This window comes from Nannobrachium achirus (assembly GCF_963921795.1).
Source record: "Nannobrachium achirus genome assembly, chromosome: 2".
Lineage (NCBI taxonomy): Eukaryota > Metazoa > Chordata > Actinopteri > Myctophiformes > Myctophidae > Nannobrachium > Nannobrachium achirus.
Window position 1 is genome coordinate 19,757,773 of NC_137811.1, and position 26,237 is coordinate 19,784,009.

The 26,237-nt window shown below is 44.9% G+C and overlaps 1 protein-coding gene across 1 annotated transcript in view; it reads left to right on the plus strand.

Annotated features, from left to right (window-relative positions):
• phactr4b (phosphatase and actin regulator 4b) overlaps positions 1 to 26,237 on the plus strand; it is a 63,280-nt gene that overhangs the window by 4,230 nt on the left and 32,813 nt on the right. Inside the window, exons 2-5 of the mRNA XM_080740398.1 lie at positions 13,399 to 13,581; positions 16,970 to 17,050; positions 18,937 to 19,271; positions 19,592 to 19,976. Of these exons, the coding sequence (XP_080596524.1) occupies positions 13,399 to 13,581; positions 16,970 to 17,050; positions 18,937 to 19,271; positions 19,592 to 19,976 (984 nt within the window). The remainder of the gene's footprint in view (positions 1 to 13,398; positions 13,582 to 16,969; positions 17,051 to 18,936; positions 19,272 to 19,591; positions 19,977 to 26,237) is intronic.

The window sequence follows — 26,237 nt, forward strand, 5'->3', positions numbered from 1 at the left end:
TTTTGGTGTAATTGAGGCCAGGGAACATTAAAAAAAGCATAAAAAACTCAAAATTTATTTTTGGATGTCACCACCCCTTTAAGCTGTCTCACTTTTTCTTTAGCATAACAAAGAATCGCTCCATTCCAATCGCCCGACAATTGTCTGTCAATGTTCCACATTCGCATTTCTGTCTAATAAATGATTCAATCAGTCAATTTACTATGCTATAGGCCTAATCACGACCCACCCGTGGGTCAAACATTTTGTACTTTTACTTGTAACTAAATGTTGATGCCAACACTTTTGTACTTTTACAGAGTAGTTTTACTTATAAAAAGTAACACATGCAAACAGCCCTTGTTTTACTTGTAACACAGTACTTTCACTTAGGTAAAAACATTTCGCAGCATCCGCTTGTAAAAAGATTCGTCCAAAACACATGCAGGCAGTGACAAATACACATCCATGCCGGGAGCGTTTCGCTGTTTCTATGTGTCATCTTTTCGACACCCAAAGTTTACAATCCCGAAGCTCCGTTGTCGAAATGATGGTCTGTGGAAACAAAATGTTAGAAGGCGGGGGGGAAAAGTAACTAGAGTAGCCCACAAAGTCTAGAATGCTGGAATTGCGTCACGACTCCCACCGATGAGACGCACGAACGTGATGTCAGCCTAGCTCTGCCAGCCTGAGGAGTTAAAGTCTGAAATTCCAAGCGCTTACTGATCACGTGACTGCAGGACTGATTTCAAAATGCTGTGTTTGAGCAGTCTAGCTCCGCTCGACAGCTAAAAAGTATCTGCGTCTTCCAAATCCAATGACCTGGAAGTGAATGGGGCAAAACATTTTGGGATGACGTCATTTCCGGTGTGTATTCGGTTCCTAGCGACCTAGCAGCATGATAGCGAAAGGCAACGGCTTTCTCCCAAACCCCACCCTGCCAGAGTGTGATTGGCTGTCAACGCTCCAACGCAGTATGCTACAGTCCCTTTGAGACGCATCCGGACGCAGAAGCAGTCCCCTGGTCAATATTTTCTATTCTGTCCATAACGGCACATAACTCGGTAACAGCGCTGAGTTGGCTCATGCGACCTTTGCACCGCTCTGCCCGGCGATTCACTCGCTACCGCTCGCTCGGCGGGGCCTCACGGAGCTCAAGGTCGCCTGAGACGGCGTTTCTCCGTCATGGATAATAAAAAAAAGTGTCACATGCGGGATGCAAACCCGGGGTGCATGGATTGAGAGCTCCATGACTAGCCCACTAAACCAGTGGTTCTCAACCTTTTCAGGCCGCGACCCCCATAATAATCATATTTTAACGGGGGACCCCCCCCCCATCCTGACGAGCACTAAGAGTTGAGGCGTTACATTTTGTATAACACAGTTCTATTGTGAAAATAGCAGATCTACATGCTCACAACGCCTTGCAACGTGAGGCGTTGTCAGCATGTAGATCTGCTATTTTCACAATTTCTGCCTCTAATATTTGACAATTTGTCCAATGTTTAATTTGTCATTTTAGAGGTATTAAAACGTTCTTAAATTGTCACTTTACTTAAACTTTATGTTGGCTTGTTTACTGTTGAGTGAGAAAACAATGTTGCACATTAAGTTAATCATCTGGGGACCCCCCCAAAATAATTTGGGGCCCCCTCTGGGGGTCACGAGCCACAGGTTGAGAACCGCTGCACTGAGCCACAGCAGTGCTGAGAGGGGCCATTCAGTCTGTATTAAAGCGAGCCAATCACAGTACGTCTTTTCCTGGAATCAATGGGGTACATTTATTGTAATCAAATTATAGCCTTAGGAATGCAACCAAAACCAAAAAAGATTATATAAAAAAGATTTTTTTTCGGTGTGTGTTCCCCTTAAATAAGTGTGTGACTCTCTGAATCATGACAGGGCACTTTGATGGAGGAGGGGTGTTGGACGCGACTGACAGGAGGGTGTAGTTAGTGGGCGTGGCTTCCAGGGGGAGGTCCTCACTGCAGCAGCACCACCCCCCGCCTCCCCCCAACTCCAGCTCCAGCTCCCTGTCCGTCATGTCTGTTCCCCTGTTTCCTGATTGGAGGAAAGCCTTATCTAAGTTAAAAGAAAAGACTCTGATTAGAGCGTGTGAATGGAATACTGATGACAGAACCTCTTGAGTCCTAACCTCCTCCTCTGAACGCTGTCAGGCTCAATAAGCTGACACTATGAAACTATGTAAACTATTAAAGGATCCCTGGCTAAGCCTTATATGCCTTAAATTGTTGGTTCATTAAAAAAATACTGACCAATAGTGGTTCCATACTGCAGTGTTTCTCAAACTTTCAAATTTCAAGGTCTCCCTAACTCTGACAGTGTACAAATGGAACCAAATGAACCCGTTAGGGTTCCATTGGTATACTGTCAGAGTTACAGACTTGTATGGGTCAATTTAGACCCCCATAAAGGAAGCCCCAGAGTCCCTGGAATCCACTTTGAGAACCACTGCCCTACAGTATGTCCCAATGGAGGTGTCTCCATTGGGAATCACTGCTGGTCATCAGAAAGAATGTGACAAAGAAAATATATATATATCCACAGATTCAAGTCTGCATGGTTTGAGTAATCAATAGAAAAAAATGTAATTTGCATTATGATTGCACCATATAACTTAAAAAAGAAAAGAAAAGAAAAAACACAGCCTAATACAACAACAATATTTTAGACATAGTTTGTCTTTCACTCATTAGGGACTGCTCCCGTCACAAGTTGTTAATGTGTGGTCCAGCCCTGAGGAATGTATGGAATGCATGAGCTACTAAAAAACAACTTCATACTTCCATGTGCTTTTAGTAGCACATGCATTCCATACAGGGCATAGGACCACACATGGACCTATGACACCAGTAAGACTCCCTCATCGGGAGATAAGCGACCGTCGGGTCGCAGCATGATTTTAGGGCAAAATGTGTAGGAGCAGTGTCCAAAAATGTGTTTGAAAAAATGGGCCTGATGGTGGCGCTATATGGGACATATCCATGTTGATGAGATGAGTGTAGACATACTGTGTACCGATTTGCGTGATTTTAGGGCAAAATCTGTAGGAGCAGTGTCCAAAAATGTGTTTGAACCTGCGACAGGAGTCTATTGAGTGAAAGACAAACTATTTCTAAAATAAACACAATTATAAGGATCCTTTTAACCCATTTAGAATGGGAACCCCATTTTGTGACTATACCTTTCAAGACAGGAACCCCTTTTGGGGTTCTTGCTGCTATGTACAGCTGTCGTTGTCGGGTGGAAACCTTGTATGTCCAAAACCTTCCTTTTTTTGTTTTTGTGTATTATTTTAAAAATGATTTAAAATAGTGAAAATATTTTCACTACTTTTGTTAAATATGATTTGTTAGGTTCAAGCAACAATACACATGGTCATATATCAAGATTCGTTGATATATGCTCAGAACCTTGTTTTTGTGACATTAAACACCACCCTTGACTATACTGAAACACATCACAAAAAAAGAAAACTACTACAAAATTAAAACCAGGTCCAACACATTTCTTCACATTGACAACAAAGTGGTCAACTTGGAAGAGTCCACTAGGCATTTACATTCAAATTTGAAAATAGCAGATCAGCAAGCTCACAATGTGTCACATTGCGACACATTGTGAGCTTGTATATTTGCTATTTAAAAAATATTGAGGGGGAAACAAAGAAATTTGAATATTTTTGAAACATTTTAACAACATAAACTGTGTGGAGGTCCCTGGCACCACATATTTTCAGATGGGGGTCTGCGACTGTGGACAAATATGTAATCTGGGGTCCTTGATATGAAAAGATGGTTTAAAAAATATTAGAAAGTAAGCCCAACAAGCAACCATTTTTTTAGAGACACAAATTGCTTATTATAAGCAGACATGGCAACCCAGGTACATTCAGAGCCCAGAGCCTAGAACGCCAACTACTGACACTTTAATGCAAGGACAACAGGAAACCAAATGATGTTTTTTAGGCCAGCTTTTTCAGCCTCCGCCTCTTTCAGGATATGAACAGGAAGCCGGGGGCGGGGCCAGGAATAACGTGAATATTCAATTCAATTCAATTCAATTCAATCTTTATTTCAGACCCAGGGAAATCCTTATCACATTCTACAACACAAAATACATAAAATGCACATAGCCCACATTGTTCAGTTTCTGACATCCAGAGAGCTTGCTCACGACGCGCCTGTGTGGGCTTGTAGATCAGCTTTTTTTAAAGATTATTTTTTCTTAATTGTGGAAAAAACGTGGAATAACTTCTTAACACAAATCTTCACTTATCCGCGTCCAAATACGTTATCATATTAGGCGTCCTGAGAACCAACTGTTTTATCCATGTACTGTACATGACGTATTCAGTGCCCTGCGGCGCTGTGCACAGTTTCCATGAGCAGTGCTGTGTGAGTGTGTGCGTGTAGTTGTGTGCAGGGACGTGCTGGGCCCCTGATTCAGCCCGGGAAAAAGAATTGGAGAGGCCCTCATTGGCACTCATTTAAAAAATGATTTAAACTAGTGAAAACAGCAGATCTACAAGCACACAACGCCTCGCACCGCGAGGCGTTGTGTGCTTGTAGATCGGCTGTTTTCACTACTTTTGTGCAAACGGTCAAAAATGAACTTTTGTGCAGACAGTTAGATTTTTTCCTAATGGCCGGCCTGGACCGGCCGGGAATGAACCGGCCGTTCGGGAGTTGTCCCGCCTTTCCCAATGGCCAGCACGTCCCTGGTTGTGTGCGTGTGTGTAGTTGTGTGCTTGCATGTAGTTGTGTGTTTGTCTGTGTGCGTGTAGTTGTGTGTGTGTGTGTAGTTGTGTTGTGTTGTTTGAGCGTGAGGGGAAGAGGTTGTCTTTGTTCTCTGGGTGGAGCACCGTTTCCTCCCTGTGTTTCCAGCCCCCCCACCTCCACCCACCCCGTGTTCCAGAGTCACACAGCTGCGGCCAGAGAGTCCACCCACACTGGACCTCCACTCTGTCAGAGACAATGACGTGACAGAACTCAACTACTCTCTCTCTCTCTCTTGGCGTTATCTTGTGAGGAAGCCCTTTAGAAGCCCGACCTCAGCAGCAGCGTACATACCAGAGCCGGAGGCCTCCCTCCCTGAAGATTATTTTTCCTGGTGCCGAGGGAGGTTGTCAAATATACAGTATATACTGTATATACGGTCAATTAGCCGACGTACTGTTCATACAAGCCAATCTTTGAGACATACGGTCAACTTGTTATTCGTCTTTCCCATGCGGAGCGCGCCTCCGTCCGTCCCGTCTGTTTCGGATCGAGCCCTCCTCCGAGATCGTCGACCTCTGCTGGAATACTTGTACTCCCAGGACCTTTTATCCCTGACTGCCAGGACCTTTTTATTCCTGCCTTGGATCAGTTCTGTCAGGACCTTATTTCTCAGCCCTGGATGGTCAGTGTGTTTTCATCCGGAGCTGAACCCACACCACTCTCTCTCTCTGTCCATCTCTGTCCAGAGTGGGCCGTGGCCGTGTAGGAGAACCTAGGCTCGGTGGGATCACAAGGAGCTGCCTGCCTTAAAGCCATGCATCATGTGGATGTTTGGTCAGCTGGGCTGGATTCTCTAGTTTCTACCGTGCCGCTAGGGGCTTGGATTTCCATGGTTTCGGAGTAGACACACACACACACACACACACACACACTGCTGCCCCCCGAGCTCAGCATCCACTAGCTGGTGTCTTGCTGTACTGTAGTTTTTAGCAGTATAGCTTATAAAAAGCACCTGGCTTTTTCATTTTATTTTGTGGTTTTAATCGTGCCCTTGGATGAATGCTGTGCCCCCGGCGGGGGGGACAGGAGGGCTGAGGGCTTTCCTCCATGGCATGCTGCCTCAAGTCGCGCCGTCGTGGAAGCTGGACGCTGAGCAGCAGCCCTCTTCCAGGTAGACGACACCTCTCCTCTCCGTCCGGCACTCTGTGTCCACAAAGTCAGCTTATGGAGCCAAGGGAAACGGAAGAGGCTTCAACTATTTCTGTTTCTTTCTTTTGTTTCTGGCACGGCACCAAAATGGTCAGCTGTCTAGAACAGGGGTCTTCAACAGGGGGTCCGGGACCCCTAGGGGGTCCTCAGTGTTACTACAGGGGGTCCTACACATCTTTGTGTGATAGAAACTTTTTTTTCTACTTTTTTATATTAACCACTTGAACCCTAGCGTCAATATTCTGAGAACTTTATCCAAAAATAGCAGATCTACAAGCTCTCAACGCCTCGCAACGCGAGGCGTTGTGAGCTTGAAGATCAGCTATTTTTTGGCAAAGAGGTTTGGTGTAGAGGGGAGCAGACTAAGTACATTGTGCTGTCAAACGACGAAACTATATGGAATCTATGAACAGGTTGTGGGGGTTCCTGCTTCATCTCTCTCTCAACTAAGGGGTCCTTGGCCTGAAAACGTTGAAGACCCCTGTTCTAGAACATTGTACTGTGTGTGTGTGTGTGTGTGTGTGTGCGTGTGCGTGTGCGTGTGCGTGTGCGTGTGCGTGTGTGTGTGTGTGTGTGCGTGTGTGTTGTAAACGAGCTTTCCAGCATGTGGATCTGCTACTCTTGAGGCTTTTGTGTGACGTTGCATTGTGATCGCGCGTGGCGTTAATTTAAGAAGAAACGCAAGTGTTGTATACCCATATATGGTTGGATATTACACCAAGAATAATAAAGAGACGGGAGACAGGTACAGTATGGATTCACTGTAGCTTCACCTTTAGTGTAAACAAGACTGCAGGTACACGGAAGTAGAACAATAGACAGGGGGGCATGACGGTAGCACAACAGGGACAAAACTAGGGCTGTCAATAATACACAACCAATACACAACAGCAAGAAGTTAAGATTTCTTCCCGACATCTGCAATATACAGTAGCAACATAATAATAATAACAGTAATAATAATCAGAAAACTGTTTTCATTAGAATTTTTTATAATTGGTCTCAGCTCTAAATGGGTTCAATCCTGTCTTTGTTTGTTCTCGTCGTTAGACCTGACGACGTTTTGCTCAATTTGCTCACAACAGGACAGCAGCAGCCTTGCGTTCTTTCTCTTAAGTGCATTCTGTCCAGCAGGCCTGTCTGTCTGTCTGTGTGTGTGTGTGTGTGTCTGTCTGTCTGTGTGTGTGTGTGTCAGGTGGGTTTCAGCGGGCATTGCATTGTGTGTGTTTTGACCAGAGTTGTGTTGTGGGAACCAGCTCTTGTCGCCAGGACATCCTGTGTGAGGCACGGGGCCGGGCGCTCTACCTCCTCAGACCCATTCTCTCTCTCTCTCTCTCTCTCTCTCTCTCTCTCTCTCTCTCTCTCTCTCTCTTTCTCTCTCTCTCTCTCTGTGTGCTGCCTGATAAATATTATGTCTGCTGAGCACTGCTGGAAAAAAACTACTTTTTTTACTTATGTAAAAAAGTAACAATACCAAAAAGTAACAATACCATATAGTGTAGAAATACTGTTTTGCTAGTTATAGACCTGCCCTGTATTCATCATTTTACAAAAGTATTGGAGTCAAAATATACTGTACTTACAAGTAAACATACACATTTAAATAATTTGAATCTTGACCTTCAGGTAAAGAATCGCGTCAGATCCTGTGTATAGGTCAGACATGACACAATCTCAATGTCTCAATAGAATAGCAGGGAGACAAAATACAACCACCCCAATCGTATAAGTTATATTGTATTAACATACTCTACCATACAGATTGTATAAGTCATTGGTTCTCAAAGTGGGGTCTGGGGACCAGTCCTTGAGGGAGTTCCAGGGGGTCCCCAACTAAATGATAGTAAGGAAATGCACCCTTGTTGGTATGCAACTCAGAGAGTGACTGTCAATTTGATTCCACTTGTACACTCTCAGAGTTAACTTAACATTGATTGTACAATATAAATTGGGGTCTCAGAGATAGAAATGCCATTAAATGGGGGTCCGTAGCCTGATGCAATTTAAATGTTTGGGAAACACTGATACAGCCATAAAGATCTTCTCTAATGGGGATCCCTAGCATATCTTTTCTAATTTGGGGGTCCTTGACATATGAGAAAGAAGTAGTTCTTTCTCATATGCTATTTTGAGCCGTGCACCTAAAAGCCTTCATCAACTTGGAGTGTTGCGGGCTGTCTGCTTTATTGCAGATACCTTTCTCTACTAGGGGTCCTTGACATGAAAACGTTTGAGAACCACAGGTATAAGTTATATTGTATTAACATACTCTACCATACATATTGAGTAAATATACTTGGTTACTTCCCCCAGTGCAGTGTTGCTGAGGTCAGCTGGTCCCTTCCTCACAGTCCTGGGAGAGCAGAGCTGGTCCCTCACAGCTCAGCAGCCAGTCAGCTAGCTGTCAGTCAAACACTGGTGTAAAGTAACTAAGTACATTTACTTAAAGGACAACTTTAGTTTTTTACAAGGGTTCATATTTTAGATTGTAATTAAAGAATATAAAAGATGAGTCTTAAAAGTGTTTCATTTACTTCTTTCTATTATTTTAGAGATTCTTATTTCAGTGTTTGGGGGAATGCGTACAAGTGGCTAAATATGTCATTTTACACAGAATAAGCCCATTCCCAAGATACAACGCAACCTTTCATGGTTGGATGTGACTTATGGGGGCTAGAAGTGTTACTGTAAATGGTAATAAAGAAACTGCTGGTTTATTGTGTCTAAAAAGACATATTCAGCCACTTGTACGCATGCCCCCATGCGTACGCATGCCCCACATTTTAGCACGGTAAACGTGATAAAACAATAGAACGAAGCAAATAAAAACATTTTAACTCTCACCTTTTCTTTTCCCTAATTACAATCTAAAATATGAACCCTTGTTGTAAAAAAACGAAGTTGTCCTTTAAGTACTACAACTTGATGACATCACACATTGTACTTTACAATACAAACCCCCAAATCAATCCTCCAGTTCTAGGCAACACAGAAGGGGGGGAACTTTTTTCTATTTCCACACAACTCCTCTAAGGTATATTAATGACACAGTTCAATATTGAAAATGGGTGGTCTTCCACTTTTTAAGTACATTTTGATGCCAACACTTTCATACTTTTACTCAGGTACATTTTGAATTCCGGACTTTTACTTGTAACAGAGTATTTCTACATTGCAGTATTGATACTCATGTGAGGACTTTTTTTTCCACCACTGCAGTCTAACCCTATAGCACAATGCTGTCAGCCAGCTGTCAGTCAAACCCTGGCACAGTGGTGTTTTAGAGCAGAGGTCAGGCCTTCTAGCAGCAGGTCCCCCGTGGAAGGCTTTTGGCTGCGTTGGTATCCGTTGGAATGTGTGTGTGGAGTGGATACGCCTGTCAAAACCGTTACATAATCAACCTGCCCTGATGCTGCAATTCTTCTTTGAGATAATCTCAGTTATTCTTTGTCCCAAAGCTGTTACTTTCAGGATTCCCCAAAAAATCTAAAGCGTCAAAAGTAGCAGATCTACAAGCTCAACACTCGCCACTTTGCGACACGTTTCGCACCACATTTCGAGCTTGTAGATCTGCCACTTTTGATGCTTTTGTATGACGCGGTAGTGTGATAAAGTATGGTGTTTAATTTACAAACAAAAAGTTAAAATATGGAGCTAAGAGGTTTCTGCCCGACTGCAACCATTCATAATGTTCCAGTGCAGGGACTTGCAGAGAATGCTACAGAGGCAGGGGCTGACATTTCTAAAGGGATCTTTGGTGAAAATATTGAAAATATGGATTTTCGATATTTCACAACGCGTTGCGTTGTGAGCTTGGAGGTCTGCTATTTTCGGTACATGATACCACACAAAACTAAACTAAACTTTCAAAATAAGGCAATTCTCTTGAATGCTGCCTTCGGGTATGGCATGGAAAGAGTGCATTTGCGTTTCTTTCACCTTAGTGAAAACGGCATTCATGGTCTGGAGAGGGCACTTTTTAAAAGGCAGGGGGCTCAAGCCCCCTTTGATGTCTATGTGTGCACGTGCCTGTTCCAGTGTCAAAAGCACATTTAAATCATTAATCTCTGTTATTAGTGTAACAATTCATCTAAAATGTCATGATCATGACAGTTATGGAGACACGCTACAGATGTGTGCCCTACTATCTGCGTGGTTGTGTCCATGTGCGTGGCCCTGCTCCGTGGTGGAAGGCTGATAAGGGACCCCCCCCCCCCCACACACACACACACACACTGTGGAATGTGAACACTGGAGTGTGGGAAGCTCTGGCAGGGAGCCAACGGACGCGGGATCTCACCTCCTCCTCCTCTTCCTCCCCCTGACCGTGCAGGAGTTCATGACTCCTCTGCAAAAACATTAAAAAATAGCAGATCTACAAGCTCGCAGCGCGGCACTCGGTGCCGCGCTGTGAGCTTGTAGATCTGCTATTTTTTTTAATAGTTAAAGCATAAAATAATGGTTAAACCTCCTCCTCCCCCCCCAGGCAGGCCAATGTACACACGTCATCCCAGAGAGCTAACTACTAAAGATAAAATATCTGTCTAGGGTTAGGCCTAGAATTATTTCATGCTTTAACTAATGAAAAATAGCAGATATACAAGCTCTATTTTTGAAAAATCATGATTTCTCTGAATAGTCTTTGAATATATTTTTTTCTAAAAGCGAACATTTGTAACATATTTTGAGATGGGGTTCCGTGGCCAAATACATGTAATTTTGGGGGTCCTTGACATGAAAAGGTTTGAGAACCACTGATTTAGAAGAAGGATTTAGACATTTATAGAATCTGGTCAAAAACAATCAAAAAATAGCAGATCTACAAGCTCGCAGCGCGGCACTCGGTGCCACGCTGTGAGCTTGTATATCTGCTATTTTTTTAATAGTTAAAGCATAAAATAATGGTTAAAGTGGTTCAAATCTAAAGTGACACAGTTTTGAGTTCAGGCCTAAATGGGTTAAGGAACATGCTCTCTTTCTCCTTTGGTCTGTCACCATCAGTAAGTATAGGTCGGAGAGGCTTGTTGTCGGTATCAGCCGAGAACGTTCTATCGCCGCTACAATGCGCTAGACCCCTGGGAGATGGATTGCTGAGGTGGAGCGCCACACCTACCAGTACTTAACGCACGATTAGCCACACTAAAGGCCTCTCCATACTTCGACCGAAACCGCCGTTTTCGGTCAAAAGGTCCTTTTCTACCATAAAATTATATCCCTCTGGACTTCTGAAAAGCATTGGACCGAACGAGAGTTCGGAAATTTGCACGTCGGAAAACACAACTCACCGAACATTTCGGTCGAAGTATGGAGAGGCCTTAAGCCACCCTACTACATTTTACTCGACAATTAATTTCCAAATAATTGCGATTGACGATTTAATTGCGTTGCTTTGGCATTGAACATTGGAATGTAGAAATACAAAATGTCATTTCTGTTTGGCCTTTAGGCTTCGTAAACTGAAATTCCACATGGCAGGTATGACCAATATTGAAAATATACCAAGAAATGGCTGACCTATTTAATAATGTTATACTTAAATTGCGATTTAGGCGTTTATGTAATAATTGTGACGAGCCTACTTCTGTCCTTACAATTTACAATTCAGGCATTTAGCAGACACTCTTAACACATGGGATGCTAAGGTTTATAACATTTCTAGCTGTTGCTGCTGCCGCCGCTCACTCACGCTTTATTTTGAAGAGCCTCGGAAGCTTTGTGCGTGTGCACGTGGGTGTCCACTGACGATTGAGGAAGAAAATCCATTTGTTTACAAACGCTCGCGAAACTGAAATCCAAACCGCGGCCGACCATCGCGGTAAAGTGTCGCCGTGAAAACAATCAGATCTCTGCTTCCCTGGCGTTCTTTTCACCTCATTCATAGATAAAGCCCTTTTTATGTTTGAGCCTAGAATGGAAATCAATGCAACCAGCTCGTGCCATTTTCTCTCTCTCTCTCTGAGCTACGGGGTGACGTATGGACTAGGGTCATTCAGAGGGCAGGCAGCTGCACGTAGAGCTGTACCAGTTAACCCCTTGTTGTCTCGTTCAGGAACGAGACAACTCCTTTTGGCAGGGTGACCCCTAGTGGCCTTAACTCGTTACTGAACGAGTTTGGCACCCAAGTTGTTAATCCAGAGCGAGTTACAATAAGAAAGGTAAATGAGGTCATGTCTTCAAATTCATAAGAATGGTAATCTTGGATCGTAGGTAAACCAAGAACCTATCATCAGTCCATCGATATAGTATCAAACAATAAATAATCTGCTATTGAAACTATTCATACATATAGGATGCCAGGTCAACAAATGAACCTGGCATCAGTCTAAATAACTGCCCTCTCTTTAACGAGAGGGCAGTGAGGGGTCAGTTCACGTAACGGCATGAAATCTACAGCTCTGTTCCGGAAATACCAGGGGTGTTGTCAGTGTTGTAGTCATGACGACGGTCCAGTCATGATGGAGATGCCAAAGCAGCACTCATGTGACCTTAAACCCCCCCAACCACGATTTTTTTCTTTTCTCCAAGAGCAAAGTTAGAAAAGTGCACAAATCGATCTCTTATTTAAGAATGCATAAGCTAGCCTACAGTAGCAGTAAGCATTATACTCTGTATACGCTATATTTTAAAAGAAAGACTTTTCTTTAATTAATACAAAATAATTTAGTCCAATCTGTATGGTAGAGTATGTTAATACAATATACCTTATACAATCTGTATGGTAGAGTGGTACAGAGAGACAATATAACGTAGGGTGGTTGTATTTACTGTAGTCTCCCTGCTCTTCTATCGAGACGTTTAGATTTTGTCAAAGGTCATGTCTCACCTCGACACAGGATCTGACACGAATTAGGGGTTCAGTCTCTTGCTCAAGGACACTTCGACATTAACTCTGGGGGAGCCCAGGATCGAACTGGGATCCTTCTTCTTTTTTTTTTTAACGGACACTCTACCTTCAACGTTTTCAGGCCAAGGACCCCTTAGCTGAGAGAGAGATGAAGCAGGGACCCCCACTACATATCGTATAAAATTGTGTTGCAGATGTTCATCGATTTCTTATACGGCTTAGACTTGTTTGACAGTACAGTATCTTCTGTGTAGGTTGGATTAACGTGTATTTTCATACATTTAACCACTTGAACTGTCAATACCTACTAGTCTGCTCTTCTTTTCCCTGTACACCAATCCTCTGTGCCAAAAGAATAGCAGATCTACAAGCTGTGAGCTTGTAGATCTGCTATTTTTTGGCTAATGTTCCACTAGAATAGGGATGCTAGGGTTCCAGTGATTAATGTGAAAAACATGATCCTATCACACAAAGATTTTGTGCCCCCCCTTTAGTAACTCTGAGGACCCCCTAGGGGTCCCGGACCCCCTGTTGAAGACCTCTGGACTACAGGGTTCATGTGGTTTTAATAACCCAATTTCACTCTCTCTCTCTCTCTCTCTCTCTCTCTCTCTCTCTCCCCAGATGATGAAGTTGAGCAGCAGCAGCAGCAGCATGGCACACCGGGGGGTGGCGAGGGGGGCAGCACGGGCGATGGGACCCCTCCTCCCAAACGCAAGGGCAAGTTCTCCACCCTGGGCAACATCTTCAAGCCCTGGAAGTGGAGGAAGAAGAAGAGCAGCGACAAGTTCAACGAGACCTCAGAAGGTCTGTCTGATTGTCTCCTCTGATTGGTTGATCCAGTACTTTATTAACAGTATTCTGATCGGTTGATTCAATATATTAACAGTATTCCGATTGGTTGAATTGGTAGAATCTACAATAAAACGTTTAAAATATTCATAATTTAAACATTGGGTTTTATCAACTGTCATTGACATTTTCAATTTCTTCTTCAAGAAGATTAGTTGGGCCAGGCCAGGTTGTCCAACCAGGGCCTGCAAGCTTTTGGAAGTCAATCATAGCCAGTCACTAACTTTCTTTGAAAAATATAGATTTTTTTTCCCCCATTCCAAGTGGCTATGACTGACTTCCAAAAGTTTGCGGGCCCTGGTTAGACAACCTGGCCTGGTGGAGAAGATTATCTGGGCTCTGAGGAGGAGCACAGCACACCATTCTAGTTAAAGCAGGCAATCAATTCTACATGGTTCAGCCCTTCAGTAACCGTTGCCTTCATTTCTCATACATCACAGGCAACGCACTTTTGTTCAAATGCAATCCGCTGCCTTGGAGCTTTGTAACATGGTTCTAGAACGCTCTAGCGTTTTCCACCACGGAAAAGTCTACCGTTGTTTCTTGAGTGCAACCCGTGGGAATTATGTGGTAGTTTGGGTTGTTGGCTGTCATCTTTTTACCGGACAGATGGGTAAATGAAAGGTAATGCAGACTGGACTCTGCAATGCAACGCTAGAGAGAGCATTCCTCCCCCATCGGAAGCAGGAATGCGTAGAATGTAGAGAAAAACAACAACAACATCAACAGCACGTGGCTTCCCTTGGACGCATGCACATGCATGGGAGTGACAATGAAATAGCGTGAGATCACGATTTGTTTTCGGTACACTGTAGCGAACATCAATTTCTGTTAATCTTCTGTACAAATCGAGTATCGTGATGGCCATAAGACACATACAACACTATGCAAGAAAGCCTCAATACTAGGAGCAGTTCTTGGATGGCAAATCACAACCTCCGCCCCTGATTTCTCACATGGCCTTCTTCTAGCGCCACCATCAGGCCGATTTTTGCTAAACACATTTTTAGACACTGCTCCTACAGATTTCTAGCGCCACCATCAGGCCGATTTTTGCTAAACACATTTTTAGACACTGCTCCTACAGATTCTGGCCTAAAATCACGTAAAGCGGTACACATTGTCTCATGTCATCAACATGGATCCGTCCCATTTCCCATATTCCCTCCTGATTGGCTTCGATTGCCTTCTAAAGTTTGTGTATGCGACGTGGCGGTCGCCTATCTTAGGGAGTCTTACTTGTATTTATAGAAAAAACAGTGGTGGGTAATGTATTTTGGCATGCTAGAAGGAGACCAAGGTTCAGTTGCAGATGCTCTTTCATGGCGGTTTTGAAGGAGGGTAGACTAGTGGGGACTCACACTTTTTGATGGCTGGTGGTAGAGGTAAATCCACATGTTGGTGGCATAACAGTAGAATGAGTTCATCCCTGTGTTTATCCCGAATCCGGGGGGAATGAGATGAGTGCCCGTGGGCGCTTATCGCTCTTCTGATGATGGCATTGTGTTTTTTATGTCCAGCACTGTGATAGGGCTGTCACAATTATTACATAATCGTCTAATCGCAATTATTTGACATAATCGCGATTATTTTTCATAATCGTCATAATCGTTTCCATGTTGAAAAATGTTTATTGCGACCGTCAGGGAGCAGTTTACTATGAAAACCTCCACCGGCCGTCCGTCGGTCGGTCGGTCGGTCGGTCGGTCACACGTCACACGTCACACCTTTGCCCTGCTCATATCTCCGCATCAGTATATAGGGCTTGTTTGTTTATTGTATGACATCACGCCACATCATCAGCTGTGGACTCTGTGATGTCATCGTATCGCATCAGTATATAGGGCTTGTTTGTTTATTGTATGACATCACGCCACATCATCAGCTGTGGACTCTGTGATGTCATCGTATCTCCATATATGGCCATCTCCGTATATGGAGATATAAGTCGTCCATGCCCAAGTATGGGCTGGTGAGGTCAGACTTTGTGTGATGCGTAGGTTATCTCCATATATGGAGATTCAACATTCCAGGCAATGCTCTCTTCCCTGGTGAGAATTGCCCCTTTATATAGGGCTTGTTTGTGTATTGTATGACATCACGCCACATCATCAGCTGTGGACTCTGTGATGTCATCGTATCTCCATATATGGCCATCTCCGTATATGGAGATATAAGTCGTCCATGCCCAAGTATGGGCTGGTGAGGTCAGACTTTGTGTGATGCGTAGGTTATCTCCATATATGGAGATTCAACATTCCAGGTGTAACTATGGCTACCCGTATGACGTGAGAGGTGGAGGTTGTGATATTTGTGGAGATAAGCGACCAACGGTCGCTTATCTCCCGATTAGGGAGTCTTACTGGTATATATTTCTTTAAGTCAAAACTAGTGGAAATAGCGGATCTACAAGCTCACAACGCGTCGCGATGCGACGCGTTGTGAGCTTGTAGATCGGCTATTTCCACTATCAATGTTCATCTTCAAGTATAAAGTTGTCAAATATGTCCGTAATTTCTTTGTATATTTAGGTTATGTGTCATATCTACCGTGTGCAACTTCAAAGCCTAAAAGTCAAACAGAAATGTAATTGTCAACGACAAAAACACAATTAAATCGTTAATCGCAATTATTTGAGCGACAATTAATCGTCATGTAAAATGTCATATTGTGACAGCCCTACACTGTGTTAACGTTCACCTTTTATCACAGTTCCTCATGAGTCCGTTTTCCTCCCCATTGGGGCCTTTTCCACCAAAAGAACCTTGGTTCAAGAACCAGAGCCGTCCAACTTTCTTGGAACCTTGGCTCGTTCTTGCGAACCGGCCGCGAACCGGCTTGCGTTTCCACTAGATTAAACCAGATTGAACCGGAGGAACCAAGGACCTTTTGGTTCCCGAACCGTTCCGAAACAACTTCTACGGTTCGGAACCAACTCGGCTCTCGGTGGAAAAAGCTCACCTCTGGTTCATCCCATAGGCGGGAGAAAGAACCCGAACCGGTTCGTTACTGATCGAAAAGCGCCCAATTGTGTCCCCTCAGGCCGCCGCAGTGTGTCCGTTAGGTGCACTTTGAACCTAATCGAGAGAGAATTCCATTGAAAAGCCAGTTATTTTGGGCCAGTGTTAAAATGAGGCCTCAGAGTGAAACATGCAGCGACCCCGCTGAGTGAAGATCTGTGAACGTAACATCTTTGAGTTCTGCTACGCATCAGTGTATGTGATCTCAAAGCCAAGCGAAACCTGATGCGCTGACTTCAATTGTGTGTGTGTGTGTGTGTGTGTGTGTGCGTGCGTGCGTGCGTGCGTGCGTGCGTGTGTGTGTGTGTGTGTGTGTTGTGCAGTTCTGGAGAGGCAGATGTCGATGAGACGGACGCGGCAGGAGCTTATAGAACAGGGAGTGCTGAAGGAGCTCCCAGACAATGGTAAGTCTCTCTCTCTCTCTGTCTCTTATTATGCCTATTATAGCGCCACCAGGAGGCCACAGTAATCTACCTGACCTGGCGGAGACCTGTCCTGTCCTCTATCAATTACACTCCCAATGAAGCCTAGAATTCATGGAGATTTTTATTTATTTTTATTTTTATTTTATTCTTGTCACATTCCTATAAGCCAATAATTTGATGTACGGAGACTCCTCCAGTCTTCAATTTATGAATGACTGGCTTCATGGGGTATGTAATTAATAAAAAATAAGACATCCCAGCAAGCACGTCAGGACCTGGACCAATCAGTGATGTCTCGATTGGGGCCAGATCACAGCCCATATGGGGATGATCTTGACGTCATTACCAGGACGTCATATGGACTTTTTTTATTTGACAGGATTATTGTGATTGTTTGTAATGTTAGTTGAAATATGAGCATATAAGGTTATATTCTGGGACATATCTAACTAGTTATGAAATTTATCTGGCCGAGAATATCACCTGATTTCAACCAACATAAATCCTGTCAAACTAAAAAGTCCATATGACGTCCTGGTAATGACGTCAAGATCATCCCCATATGGGCTGTGATCTGGCCCCAATCGAGACGTCACTGATTGCTCCAGGTCCTGACCGTGCTTGCTGGGATTCTTTGGGTGAAATACTCCTTTAATCTTTAATAATGCATATTAAAAATGAAAAGGTGTGAGAGGGAAATTATATGATTCACAAGTCCCGAGCTGTTAGCTAGGCCGCACTCTTGTATCGCATCGCATGAGCTAGAGAAAAGTGGAAAGAAGAACAGTGCCCTCTGACGAAGAACACTGTAAAAAAATCGTCAGTGTTAGTTTTACTCTGAGAGTGTACAGTTTGAACAGTCAAGGGTTTTACGGCGTATTGCTCAGGCTCAGGGTACGGTAAGGACAGCAGAGTCATGCTGTCGCCCGGAGCCCATTTATAAAAATTAGGGCTTTGTGTTTTTTATCGCCCCGCCAGCAGCAGCACTTCCATCCGCACGGGCCTGGGGTTTAGCGACACCTCCCCTCAATCCAAGCTCTGTTTTACTGCTGTGAAATCATGACCAGGTGCTGCTCCCTATGAGGAACAACCCTCCATAAATCCTCCTTACGTTTAGCACTGCACTGCTGCAGCGTTGATTTAGTCGACTAAAACTATGACGAAAAATGTAGGTTGACTACCTTTTTTAGCTGACAAAAGCAAATGCTGTGATGACTAAAACTAAGGCTATATAGATTGACAATTTCTAAAAAACTAGACTAAAATGTTAGGGAGAGACTAGTGGAGTAGAGATCCAGTAGAACTAAAAGTCATTTTATGTTTGGTTGCGCTCGGGTATTGCACTTTGAACATAGCCGATCTACAAGCTCACAATGCGTCGCTTTGCGACGCATTGTGAGCTTGTAGATCGGCTATTTTCAGCATGCAATCCATTGTATAATCAGTCATTACGACGCCATCAAGGCCCGCCAAAATTCATTTATGTTGACAAAATCGCATGTAGATTTAGTCGAATACAATCTTGTGATATTTAGTCGACTAAAACTAGACTAAAACCGAAACATTTCAGATGACTAAAATATCACTAAAACTACACTTTATGTTATTCAAGAGACTATGACTAAAACTAAATGGACCCGTGGACCCTCATCTGAAAATGTTTTGTGCTATTGAGACCCCCATCAGAAGAGAAGATTTGTGTTTTTCAAATTATTCCGAATCCTTCGCTTTCAAGATTATATATCTGCTATTTCTGAAGAAGACACGACCTGATAAATATGACAATATCTTGTTGTTTCATAATGGATGTGTTCAATGAACTGGTGCGACCCCTAGCTCTCTCTACTCTGTGTCTGTGTCTGCAGCGGAGGCCGATGACGCGCCGCAGAGCGTCAAGCAGCCCTACGTGAAGAACGGCCACACCCTGCCTGTGGGGGGCGGGGTTGGGGGCGGCGGTGGAGGTGGAGGTGGAGGCAACATCGGGGGCGGGCACGGCGTGGGGCGGAGCCCGTGCAACCAGGGCAAGCTGCCCTCCGAGCCTGACTTCAGGATGAACCAGGCCTGGATAGCACAGCAGCAGCAGCAGATGCAGCAGCAGATGCAGCAGCAGATGCAGCAGCAGCAGCAACAGCAGCAGGATGACCGTAGGGGGCGCTATCATCCTGACGGAGGAGGAGACCGTCGGGGGGGACACCCCCAGGTAAGGGCTGCAACTGTTGGTTGTATCGTCACTTTCGTCAAGAAACCTCTTATCTTACGTTTTAAATGTTTGTGTTTATTAGTAAATGAACACCTGGAGTGCCTAACTCGTTCCCTGACGTGTTAACTGGTTACTATGGTAACCAAAAGCCCCCGCGCTACCATGGCCGGGAGTGAGCGAAAAGACTCAGTTTCCCATCATGCCTTGCAAAATATCACATCCGGCGACTTTCGGCACCCATTGACTCAAATGACCAAACTCGAATAATTGCCACCAGGGCGACTATGTGTTAATGGTGCCAGGCCTACTGTCCCCCCCAGGGTCACAGGGGAGGAGGTGGGCTGCAGGAGGACATGGTGAGGCGAGGAGGAGGAGGAGGAGGGGGGCCTCGGGCGGGGCCGCCGCTGCACACCGAGGGCGAGTGGCGCTCCAACATGGCTTGGCAGGGCCAGGGCCAGATGCAGCAGCAGGGACCCCCGGGGGTCCCCCCCCCTGGGGGGGAGATGGTGATGATGATGGACGCCGGTCACCGAGGGGGGCGGCGAGGAGGAGGCCGGCTGCACCCGGACGACGGCCAGAGGTCGCGACCCCACCTGCAGAAGGCGCCGTCGGAGGACGGCCGGATGAGGTCCCGCCCCCCCGACGCCGACTGGAGGCCCACCCTGGCCCGACACGTCTCCCACGAGGTGTGTCCCACCCGCGGAGGTGAGCCCACCGGACCCACCCCATTTGCAAAAATGGGGTCCCCCAATTATTGACTTAATGTGCAAAAAATTTTCTCACTCAACAGTAAACAAACCAACATGAAGTTTAAGTGTAGTGTATCTGCACATTTCTAAAGTGACAATTTAAGGACTTATTAATACCTCTAAAATGACAAATTAAACGTTAAGCCGATCTACATGCTCACAACGCCTCGCAACACGAAGCATTGTGAGCATGTAGATCAGCTATTTTCACAATAGAACCGTGTTGGGGGTCCCCAGTTCAAATATGATTATTTTGGGGGTCGCAGCCTGAAAAGGTTGAGAACCAATGGTGCTAAAAGGATAACACCAGTGGCGGCAGTTCAGCAAAAGCTGGTATGGCAACCAGGTATGCCAAAAGGTGCCTGGTGTGACACCAGTCATGTTGCCATACCATACCTTAGCAACAGGCATGATGATTTTTTGTTTTAAGAAGTACATTTTATTTTTTTCCCCCTGTAGCCCTCTGGATAACCCGTAAAAAAAGTTGTTTCCATTGTGGTCCCGTGTATTCAATTCATCAAGACATATAAAGAGATGCAATACTATAGGCCTACAACAGATCATCAATACTAGGAGCAATAAACGTATATTTCTACAGAAACACACACTAGACTGGGTGGGAGAATCAGCTGATGCTAATATGGCCTGATTAGCCTGTGTGCTCCCCAAAAAAAAAAGATTCCCTCAGAAACCATGGGAGTGTCATTGTGATAGAGGGCCTACCCATAAACCTCTGGAATTATTTTCAATCTAATTGCGAGTTCCTTCAAACCCTTCTCGATATACTGTACTTCGTTTGGTATATTTTATGTCCATGCATGTTTTATTCTAACTTGTAGCTGCCCGGCGGCATTGGGCTACTTGATTCGGCATTCATGTGATGGTGGGTGAAAAAAAACTTTGCGCACAGCACCCAACCAGATTGGGACCGTTGGGGAATGTGTGGCCTAGAGTGGTTCTTAACCTGTGGGACGGGACCCCGAGGTGAGTCCCCAAATAATTTTGAGAGGTCCCCAGATGATTAGCTTAATGTGCAACATTGTTTTCTTACTCAACAGTAAACAAACCAACTCAAAGTTTAAGTGTATAGAAGTATATGCACCTTTCTAAAGTTACAATTGAAGGACTTTTTAATAATTCTAAAATGACAAATTAAACATTGGTCAAAATGTCAAATATTAGAGGCTAGAAATAGTGAAAATAGCCGATCTGCATGCTCACAACGCCTCGTGTTGTGAGGCATTCTGAGCATGTAGATCTTCTATTCTCACAATAGAACTGTGTTATACAAAATGTAATGCCTCAACTCTTAGTGCTTGTCAGTGTCCTCAGTTAAAATATGATTATTTTGGGGGTCGTGGCCTGAAAAGGTTGAGAACCATTGACCTAGACCAGATCACACCGGTCAGTGCAGAATGAGAACCAGGCGTTCCGTTGCCGCGTGGAAAGCCGTGCCGCGTGGAGACGCGGGGCTGCTACTATACTTCCATTCCGATCCTCCTGCCGTCACGAGATCCGTCATGTGGCTCCAGTACTATTTACAGACTGAACGTAGCGTATGGTTGAGATCATTCTGATCCATCCGCCATGCCTGATGACTGTCATGCCTCCCGTCTGTCTGTCTGTCTGTCTGTCTGTCTGTCTGTCTGTCTGTCTGTAGGGCTGTCACAATTATTACATAATCGTCTAATCGCAATTATTTTGCATAATCGTCATAATCATTTCCATGTTGGGAAATGTTAATATAGTTTCAAACACTTTCAAAAAGTAGTGCAAATAGCAGATCTACAAACTCACACGATGCGACGCGTTGTGAGCTTGTAGATCGGCTATTTCCACTATCAGTGTTATTTTTTAAGTATAAAGTTGTCAAATATGTCAGTAATTTCTTTTTATATTTAGGTTATGTGTCATATCTACCATGTACAACTTCAAAGCCTAAAAGCCAAACAGAAATGTAATTGTCAACGACAAAAACACAATTAAATCGTTAATCACAATTATTTGAGGGACAATTCACCCTTTGTCAAGTCCTGCCCGTTGTCCCACCTCTCTTCACACCCATTGGTTGCTGTGTCTTGGTGGGACACTCGGTGGGACACTCCATCCACTAACATTTTAATTCAGTTGCTTCGTATTGTTATTCTGTGTGTTCATTTCTGATTTCAAACTTGGTTTCAGTCAAATGGAGCTGCTCAGTGTCAGTATAGTGACTGGGCATGATGTTTTTAAATGTTTTTATTTCTCCAAAAATTATGTTTTAACAAATTCAACATAAAAAAGGCGGAACCAGGGCGGGACAAGGCAGATAGAGCCTGCTGGTTGGTCAGTCAGGGACCAACCAGAAGGCTGACAAAGGGTGAATTAACCGTCATGTAGTCTCGCGTGGCCACTGGCCAGACTGTTGCCTCCCCGATTTGGGCAAATGCTCCCGGCATTGAGTCTGGCAAACGGAAATAGAAACGATGAGTGCGAGATAAAGCGGATGTGACGCAACCGCTCCCTTGGTGCAGTAGCAATAACATGTCCTACTGGAAGCGTTATGTCTCCTTTCAATATTTCTGGGGGCGTTAATTAGTCATTCTCTGGTGTTATTGGTGTTACCTCCATGATGTTTTCAAACGTTTTCTTAAACTATACACCCATAACAAGAATAGGCCGCTCGAATGACTTTGTCTGAGCTATTGTGTTTCTGTTATGTTTCCAATGGGACTACAGTTCAGTGCAGCAGCAGCTACTTCCGATACTCGCCGTTCGGGAGCTGCTGTTCCAGACTCTATATAGCATTCGGAGATTGTGGAATAGTTGTCTGGCTACGCGAGACTAACCGTCATGTAAAATGTCATTACCGTGACAGCCCTATCTGTCTGTCTGTCTGTCTGTCCGTCTGTCCTCCCGGTGTCCCGTCCTCCCCAGATATAGACGGCCCACCCGTCGTGCTCTCCCAGGGGCTCTGCTCCAGCTCTTCCTATTCCAGAGCTATAGGGGAGGGAATAGCTCGTCCTAGCTAGCTCCTGCTAATTAATGCGACACCACATCAGTGGGTCCATTACCGCCGCCCTTTTTTCTTCTTCTTTTTTTTTCTAAAGTGCCTCAATGCTGTCAGGCTCTCGGTGCTAATGGGTGCTGAGGAGCCTGACGTTTATTGGTTTAGCTTTAAACCATTAGGCTTTGAGGGGATAATATTGCCTCTTTCTACAACACGCCTGTTAGATGGCATGTTATCCTGTTGAATGGCTTTCAGCGACGCACAACAGCTCACTTTGTCTCCACCAGTTGACTTCCTTTAGTGGCTGTTAGTCTACTCTCTCTCTCGCTCTCTCGCTCTCTCGCTCTCTCTCTCTCTCTCTCTCTCTCTCTCTCTCTGTCACTCCTTTTCTTTCTGTCACTCTCACTCTCTCTCTCTCCTTATCTCCTCTCTACGCACACGCACGCACGCACGCACGCACGCACGCACGCACGCACACAGTCAAACTCTCTCTCTCTCTCTCTCTCTCTCTCTCTCTCTCTCTCTCTCTCTCTCTCTCTCTTACTTGGAGCTTACTCACTCCCTCTTTCACTTTTTCTCTCTCTCTCTCTCTCTTACTTGGAGCTTACTCACTCCCTCTTTCACTCCCTCTTTCACTTGTTCTCTCTCTCTCTCTCCCTCTCTCTCTCTCATGGTTCTGCTCCTTCCCTTCTTTCCCGTGTCCTACTTCCTCCCGTGCCTGGGTGACATCATCGCCGTCATCGAGTCCTGTCTGCAAATAAATAACCCTGAACCTAAAACTTCACTGTTGAGGAATGGCGTCATGCGTGTGTGTGTGTGTGTGTGTGTGTGTGTGTGTGTGTGTGTGTGTGTGTGTGTGTGTGTGTGTGTGTGTGTACCTGTGCGTGTGTGTGTTGTACTTGTGAGGACCCAAATGTCCACATGTATAGTAGAATTATAGAGAAATATACACTGTAAGGACAATTTCCTGATCCTGATTTCCAGTTATTTCCATAACTGGTTGTTTTATGGATTATGAAACAATCATGAACAAACTTTCACGCACACTGAGCTGCACTAACAGCTCCTACATCTGGCTTTGTCTGTATGTGCACTACTCCTGTCCCGGCTGTATGTATGTCTCGCCCCGTCCCACATTGGCCAAGCTTCGCCGGACGCTTAATGAAGCTAGACTGCACTCTTCCGAGTTGCCAACCCAGGTCACACTTGTTGGGGGAAATCTCTGTCTTTCGATGTGTCATTCTTTCGACAACCAGCGTCGGCAAGTTAGCTACTCACCGCGTCACGATTACTGAGGTTAGGGTTAGGTTTAGGCATAGTGGTTAACATTCACCCGCGTCGGCAGGTTAGCTACTCACCAGGTTAACCCATTCAGAACGGGTACACTATATTGTGTATCATTATTTTATGCTTTAACTATTGAAAAATAGCAGATATACAAGCTCACAGTGCGGCACCGAGTGCCGCGCTGCGAGCTTGTAGATCTGCTATTTTTTTTAAATCGTGAAAATTTGAATTTTGACCAGATTCTATAAGTGTCTTTTGAATCCTTCTAAGATTTTTTTGAAAAACCTATGTTTCTGTGTTAGCAATCTGGCCAGCCATCGTCAAAGAAAAGGTCCTTTTCACATAACTGGAGCTCAGTTAGATTGAACTTGAAAGACTACTATGTCAGTGGTGCTCAAACTTTTTCATGTGAAGGACTCCCAAAATGATATGTATTTGGCCACGGACCCCCATCTCAAAATATTTAGTTCCAGGGACCACCCAGAAGCTAAATTTGATTTACGTGAGACATTAGCTTTAAAAATACATATATTCAAAGATTTGCACAAATAGCAGATCTACAAGCTCGCAGCGCGGCACTTGGTGCCGCGTTGTGAGCTTGTATATCTGCTATTTTTCACTGGTTAAAGCATTCAATAACTCTAGGCCTGAACATTCACCCGCGTCAAAAGAACGGACCGTCGAACAGATGCTATGTCGCAATATCGACACGCTCCCACACTTGTTGGTGGTGACGTCACCGAGAACGCTGCTCCCTCATTGGCTAAAGGCCCTGCCTTTGTACTGTCGGACAGAAACAGACAGCACAGTACTTGCGCGCTCTATTGGCGCAAGTAATTTCATTTCATATAGAGATCAGGTTTAGGGGTTGGGGTTAAGGTTAGGGTTAGGCATTTCCAGGTTAAGTTGTGTGCGTGCCGAATTTATACTTAGTTGCACGCCAGTGTCGTGCCCCGAATATATCACAGCTGCAAGCTCACAACCAGAGCAGTCTAAGGAGAGTGGCGTCACGCTTTGAACTCGCCGCAGACCGGAAGTGGCTTCGCTTGGCGTCCTAGCGAGCCTCTGCCCCGTCCGCCCCCATTCTAGCCGAGTCATTAATTCTCTGGTAAGTAGACCAAATCACGTCTTTTTCACCATTTTAACGCATTCACGGGCCTCTCTCTTGTGCCCGGGTAGCTCAGTCGGTAGAGCTCTCGCCTTAGTACCGCAAGGTCATGGGTTCAATTCCGGGCACCGCCAACTCAGCGTATGAGTAGCACGGCTTGGCAAGTCGTGCGGCAAGTACTGGGAGCTGATGGTAGGTGTGGCGCTCCACCTCAGCAGTCCATCTCCCAGGGGTCTAGCGCATTGTAACGGGGACAGACTCCCGCGTGTTACCGGCTGATACTGACAATAAGCCACTCCCGACCTACGGGCCTCTCTAAGGTAGATAACATTATTAAAAGAGTGAAAAAGACGTGATTTAGTCTACCTACCAGCGAGTGAAAAATGAATGGGGGTGGACGGGGCAGAGGCTCGCTAAGAATGAGAACAGGCTAGGCTAAGTTAGCTTCCCAGTTCCCACCATAGAGTAAATAGGCTTTCCACGCTTACTATGGGAGTCGACGTAAGTGACGTAACTCTCTCTATTCTATGACACTGCTCACAACGTGTGGCAGTGTGACACATTGTGGACTTGTTTATCGTCTATTTTAGGCACTTTAGCGTAAAAGAAAATTGAGAAAAGCAAAAAAAAACTAAAATCCTAAAAGATGTTGATATCCTCACAAGTATAGAAATACTAAATGTGTGTGTGTGTGTGTGTGTGTGTGTGTGTGTGTGTGTGTGTGTGTGTGTGTGTGTGTGTGTGTGTGTGTGTGCGCGTGCGCGCGCGTGCGCAAGGGTGCATTAGCGTGGGAGCATGGAGGAGGGTGGTGGCGATGGTGGTGTGTGTGTGTG